General features: G+C 43.9%; 1 protein-coding gene across 2 annotated transcripts in view; it reads right to left on the bottom strand.

The window, feature by feature from the left end:
* Window positions 1–4,882, bottom strand: part of rxrgb (retinoid X receptor, gamma b) — a 25,607-nt gene extending 20,725 nt beyond the window's left edge. For both annotated transcript variants that reach the window (XM_048253015.1, XM_048253016.1), the window contains exon 1: window positions 4,754–4,882. In XM_048253015.1, the coding sequence (XP_048108972.1) occupies window positions 4,754–4,784 (31 nt within the window). In that variant the 5' untranslated portion in view covers window positions 4,785–4,882. The remainder of the gene's footprint in view (window positions 1–4,753) is intronic.
* Between the last annotated feature and the right edge of the window lie 1,770 nt (window positions 4,883–6,652).

Below are 6,652 nucleotides of genomic sequence, written 5' to 3'. Positions count from 1 at the left end.
GGTCAATGTTAATATGGTGGTGGGCCGCCACAAATAAGTCAATGTATGGGAAACACTGGTATGTGTGTGTGTGTGTGTGTGTGTGTGTGTGTGTGTGTGTGTGTGTGTGTGTGTATCTGAGGAAGAAAGGGACAGAGAAAAAGGAAGAGAGAGAAGGGCAACTGACCATAAAAAGAGTCTCCTCTCCCCATTCTGTTTTCCCAGGGTGCAGCAGTGTACTTAGAGCTGACGAATGGGCCTATTAGACTGGTTCAGTGGTAACAGTGCAAACACACACACACACACACACACACACACACACATGAAACCCAGTCTAATGGTGAGCTGCTGAGCTTCCAGCAAGGCTTGCCAGACCTTGTTGTACACTTCTTTGTGAGGGCCGGTGAATGTGTTCTGTGTGAGACAGAGACTGTGTGTGTGTGTGTGTGTGTGTGTGTACGTGCGTTATCTAATGGACCTCGCATTCCGAGAGTGGTCTATTTCTGTGCCTGTCTGTGCTGCTGTGTGGCAAAAAGCCCTCGAAATAAAACCCACAAGACAAAACACATTAAGCACAACCCAATGGAGCGCCACTGACAGCCCATACACACCACACACACAACCAAACAGTCCGCACACACACACACAGACACACACACACCAACAAGCCTCATGCAGACAAACATGCACAGACAACTCCAACACACACACACACACACATCCTCAGACATTCACTCACAATTGTATCAAATGATCTGGTCTTGCCAGAGTCAGCCCCAGGGCAACACACACACTTCATTGATGTCCATTCGTACATTGAGAATGAAAATCCTATTCAGCCCTCAGCTCATCCATGTGGAATGCAACCATGGATAATCCAACCCAGGTATACAACATGCTGCCTAGTATTTATCTCATTTACAAAACACATACATGCACACACTCATATCAACACACACACACACACACACACACACACACACACACACACACACACACACACACACACACAAACAAATCAACACACCCAGTGGTTAAAGTGGGATTTGGCAGGTCGGGGAACCCTAAAATCTAGTGCAAGGGGGAAAAGTTACGGGCAAAAAGGGTGAATACATATATTGTGTGAATGTGTGTGGTGTGTGTGTGTGTGTGTGTGTGTGTGTGTGTGTGTGTGTGTGTGTGTGTTTGTGTGTGTGTGTACAGTATATTCACACATAAACACACAGTCAAATTATTCCCCTCACTTCCATGCTCTAGTCTACACACACTGTGTTGATTGGCTGGGATTGTTTCTAGCACAAACACTGCCTAGACAGCAGGACAGCTAGCCTGGTTGACACTAGACCGCTTCTCAAATCTCTATTGAAAATTAGTCTGTAACGGCTTCATTGATTTACGACTTCCAGGGGCAATTGTTTATTGAGTAAACAGCTGCATTTAAAACCTTCATTTACAAGAAATATTTGATTGCTGCACTTCTGAAACTATTTGATAAAAGTTTAATGCATCAATTTAACTTTAATTTCAATACTGGTTATGCCGCTGAAGGTCATAAATCAATGAAGCCTTTCCAGACCCACTATCAATAGAGATTGCATTTAAAGAAAACGCAATCCATATCTGTTTAACCCACTCGCTATCAGTGCAGTTATTGGTTGTGTTGAATGCATTGCTCTATCTGTCATCAAATCGATTGTAATTGGTTCCTGGGTTTTTGGAACTTTGGAAATGGGTGTCAATGGCCTCCTTGCCAGACTGACCTGCAGAGCAAATTCAAATTTGCTAACAGGTTCACCTGGGTTTTCCCAGGCTACTGGATAGCTGAATTACACAAAAAGTGTATGGGAATAGAATCATGGACTGTGCATTAAGAGCATATTACAACAATTGGTTATGTTGTAATGTTGTATATGTGCTTCTCTGTGTGTGTGTGTGTGTTTACGTATATGTTGTTTACAAGTTTGAAGTGCTGTGCATGATAAGAGTCTCAATTAGATCAGGACACTGACCTTTATGGCTAATGAGTAATTACCCACAGTTCTCTCTCTCTCCCTCTCTCTCTCTCACTGTCCTTCTGAACAGGGCAAATTGGCAAACACTAGCACAGCTGCACTAAATAAGGAATTGCTCATGTGTGTGTGAACTTGGTAGGGGGCCTAATAGAACATGTAGTCTTATAAATATAAATACTCTCATGTAAGACATGAACCACACATTTCCAAGCCCGCAAACATAATATGATAACTTATTACATACATGGCAAAGACTTTTTACAACAGTAACTATATTTCAATATCTAAGCAACTCATGTGTGTAACAAAGGATATGACGGGACATGAACAATATGGACATGTTAACTGTGGGATCCTATCAGGTAAACTCCCAGTAAAAAGTGAACTCGGTGTGCTTTTTGGTTTGGTTGGTTGAGCCATTGCATATGTGTGTGTGTGTATGTGTGTGTGTGTATGTCCTGTTAGTGGTGTTGAAGGGTGTGTCCTCGCAATGATTTCTACCGCCTGCATGGGGCTGACTTTCCACATGTGTGTCAGTGTGTTCGTGTGCATGTTGAAGTCTGCTTGTTTGTCGTCATGTGCGTACATAAACATCTACATGCACACTTTGCACGTGTGTGTGCTTGTGTGTGTGTGTGGGGGTACATGCACGGACACATCTCTATGTGTGTGTGTGTGTGTGTGTGTGTGTGTGTGTGTGTGTGTGAGCTGAGCTACTGAGTTGCATTCCTGACAGCAGCTTCTGTGAATTCTTCGAAGGTGTCTCTCTTGCCTCATTCGAGAGCCCCACTCTCAGCTTGCACACAGAGCATTCCTTGCTTGCCCCAGGAGCAGAATTGGCTGTGAGTGAGCTGAGCACTGCCTCAGTCCTCCTTTACTGCAAAGTGCTCCCTCTCATCTGGGACATGGTGACACAGACAGACCCACCACTCTGGCACTAAACAGGACTGACTTCTTTTCTCCAGAATACAGCCTGAGCCTGGCTGAGTGAGGCTGTGTGGGCCCTGAGGGACGAGGGTTGTTTGAGCCGATTCCACCTGAACACAGGCGACCCTTAACTGAACTCAGCCCGCCAGCCTTGACCGCAGCTAGCCAGCAAGTTCAGACAGCCAGACCTGAGCGGTCGCTCATTCTCTCCACAAGGGAAACGTGAAAAGAGCATGCAGGTTCCATTCAAAGAATGAAAATCCCGCACACATGACTGGTGTGTCACACTTGAGTGAGTGGTAGCCATGAACACACACACACACACACACACACACACACACAGAGTCAGGGCTATTTTCAAAATGAATATCGATAGGCAAGAGAAATTGTACAAACATTCAAAGAATATGGTGGTGGAGTGCATGTGTGTGTTTAGGTTCATTGATTACCCTGACTATTGACTTGCGGTCCAGAGTATCTCTGTCACTCCATGTCCCCTAACACACATACACACTCTCTTTCTCTCTCTCTCCTGTCTCTCTCACACAAAATCTTATGTCTCTTTCCACCAAAAAGTGGCCTTTGAATAGGCATCGCAAATTCAATTGTGCTGTTGTGTGTGGGGCATTGTGGCTTTAAAAGAGTGACCGATTAGATTGACAGTAAAAGTAAGAGAATCACATGCTGTTTTCCATGGACGTTCTTAAGGAATAAATGCAGAACGCAAAGGAAGGCTAGTCGAATGCATCGACACGCGTGGAGATCAAAGCACGCACACACACCCCAATGGCGTGTGCGTGATTTATTTTAAGACAGACCAACGCATCCCGTTTTTGAAAAAGAGTGACCACTTGTTTATCTATACTTAGGATTAATTAAACTTTCACGTTAACAGTAATAACAGCGCACGTTTCACCATACCCTCTACTAAAAGAATTGCTTAGCTATAGGATAATTCAGATGATCTGCAAACTATGCCCATAGCTTGGGCGAGGATAGAAAGAAACATTGACGTTCATTACAGACATACACACCTGCATGCGCTATTCTTTTCTAATGACAGTCGCGACGCACAATAAGGAAGAGCCAACGTAGGCTACTTAGCTCAACTGTAGGCTATGTAGAGTAGAATAGGCTATAGCCTACGTTACTCTATAAACAATGGTCAAAACATTTAGATATTTTCAGCCAGAATAGGCTAGCCTATAACTCGATAACTAAGTACTTATGTAGCCTATAATCTGCATAGGCAAGAATAACAGCCAGATAACTCGTTTGTAACAACACCATGGTGAAAACTGATGGCTAATTACTTCAATTTGAAGGCTAGGCTACTTCCAGTCCTGGAAGTCGGAGAGATTCAACAATAGCGAACTCTCCGATCACATGCACACACGCTTTTCTCGTAGGCCTACTGATAAACCATCCCAGACCAATAAATTCTCAACACTTTAGCCGAACATCGTGGTTGGAAAGCCATAAATTACGTAAGCGCCGTTAAAGTGCCAACCCCTGACCTTGTCTGAGAAGCAGAATCGCGATCACCTGACTTTGGAATCGCCGCTGCCTTCACGTGAATTATCAGAGACAACGAGACAAGCCTTAACTTCACTGATAATAACGCCGTTAGCACACATCTCAGACTAAAGTCCACTGTTTGCTTAAGCCATCTTCTAGCACTTCTCAACAAGCTAGGCTGAAATTGCATAGGTCCATAAACAAGGAAACAAACGCGCAGAGCAGTATCTCAGCTTGAGCAGACAGCAGGAAAGTTGTAGCCTACTGTCAAACTAAACAAAGCGAGAATATAGACTACAAGACAGAGGCACACTTACTTAGGTGTAAGTAGGCGTCATTATTATCCATAGTGCAATGAAGCCCGTGTCTTTTCCCCGTAGTGCTTGTAGTAGTTTAGCCGTCCCACACAGCGGCATCTCACTGAGTTCCGCTCCTCGGCCCAAGTGAACTAGTCTTCAACGCTAGCGCACTGACGCGGGGCCCTGCGAGGGGGTGGTGAGAGGAGGGCTTCTCCCAATGACAACATTCATCCATAATCACCATGGTGGTTGTTTATGACTGTTACAACTCCAGGCTACATACGTGCAGTTAAAATTCGTATGAACAGCAGTGGACCGAAACATTAAGGCGCACATTTCTGTGTGTATGGCCAGTCAGATTTTCTTTCTTTCTTTTTTCCTTCCTTTGTTTCCATAACTCTATTTTCAAATAATAATTTATGTATGTAGGCTATGTAGCCTATTTATTTAGCCTACTTACTTATTTATTCATTTGTTTCTGAAGACATCATGTGCACTCACTACACAAACCAGAACGTTTAAATAAGCAATAGCCTGTGTTCTGACTTTCAACAAGGGTTTATTTTATCTTGTTGCACATAGTCATTATGGTTTTGGGAAGTCACGCTGGTTTGGATTCCTTTGGTATATTTGGTAGAAAGCAAATGTAGGCTATATTGTCTCAGTCTGTTTTCGGTCTGAGGATATACTTATTCACGGCTTGTCTGTCATTTGTAGGCTATTGGTTCATGTGCGCAATCTCTGAGTAGCCTACTGGATCAGAGACCCCCTGGTAGCCCCCTAGATCTTTCTTAGTGGTGCGGGGTCATATAAGGGTGAGGCGAGCTCCCTCCTCTCCGCGGAGGGTTATTCAGAAGTCAGCGGCGCCCGCAGTCTTGAACTCTAGATCGGCAGACACTCTGTTAGCGCAGCCGCTGACCACTCGATACCATGGAGCACCGGCCCTGCCCTCCCTCTAATGGGGCCGGGTAAACCCCTTTTACCGTCCCCCCCGGCTGCCATACTTGTAAGACCGACCCATAAAAGAGCACAGGAGGATGGTAACAAAGATGAATAGCCTTTTTTTCTTCAACCCATTCCACACTAATCAGGGCTTTTCATTTGTAAGTTCCCGTTCCCTCCCCTGCTCCATTAGATAACGTAAATTCATTAAAGTCAAGCAAGGGGATTAAAATGGTCATTTGTCAATTCCTCCTTTGTGAGTTCTCTAATGGCGGCACATGAGCAGGGCTATTGTGCTATTTTTCTCACGTCATTTTCTTTCTTTATGGATATGAAATCAGGTGCGGGGGCAATGGGATGGGATGTGGGGGTAAAATACATTACAACGTTTTTAAAATCCTTTACGTTTCATTACGGTTTCTCACTGAGACTATAATCGAACATTACACATAAATAAAAGAGGGATTAAAGATAGTTGACCAGTCTAATAAATTGTTTTTTAAAGCCCAGTGTCATTTTCACAATTAGATTTAAACACAGTATATGGCGTTGTGAAGATTTTATGTTCAGGTAAGACCAGTATCTCATAGAAAAAAAGGCTATTTTTTCTTCCACTCCCACTCAACATCCATCATCACTTTAATTCCTTTCAAGCCCCTCCTTTTAGCACACACACACACACACACACACACACACACACAACTAACCTCATGTAGTAATCCCTTTGTATTCACAACCAATGCACACACACACACACACACACATACACACACACACACACATGCACTAATACACAAACACCAAAGCTCTCATAGCTGTCTCCCTCCCCCAACCCAACAAACCTGGGCCACCTGCTTGCAGAACCAAGCAAAATAGACACCACACACATTACACACACACAGTCACACAAGAAGTCACACATCTTCACTCCCACATATTTCTACGAGTCAGTTTATCGCAATGCAATTCTGTTTT

The sequence above is a fragment of the Alosa alosa genome, chromosome 9 (assembly GCF_017589495.1).
Source record: "Alosa alosa isolate M-15738 ecotype Scorff River chromosome 9, AALO_Geno_1.1, whole genome shotgun sequence".
Classification (NCBI taxonomy): Eukaryota; Metazoa; Chordata; class Actinopteri; order Clupeiformes; family Clupeidae; genus Alosa; species Alosa alosa.
Note: the sequence above shows the minus strand (reverse complement) of the source record. Positions and strands in the feature narration are given on the sequence as shown.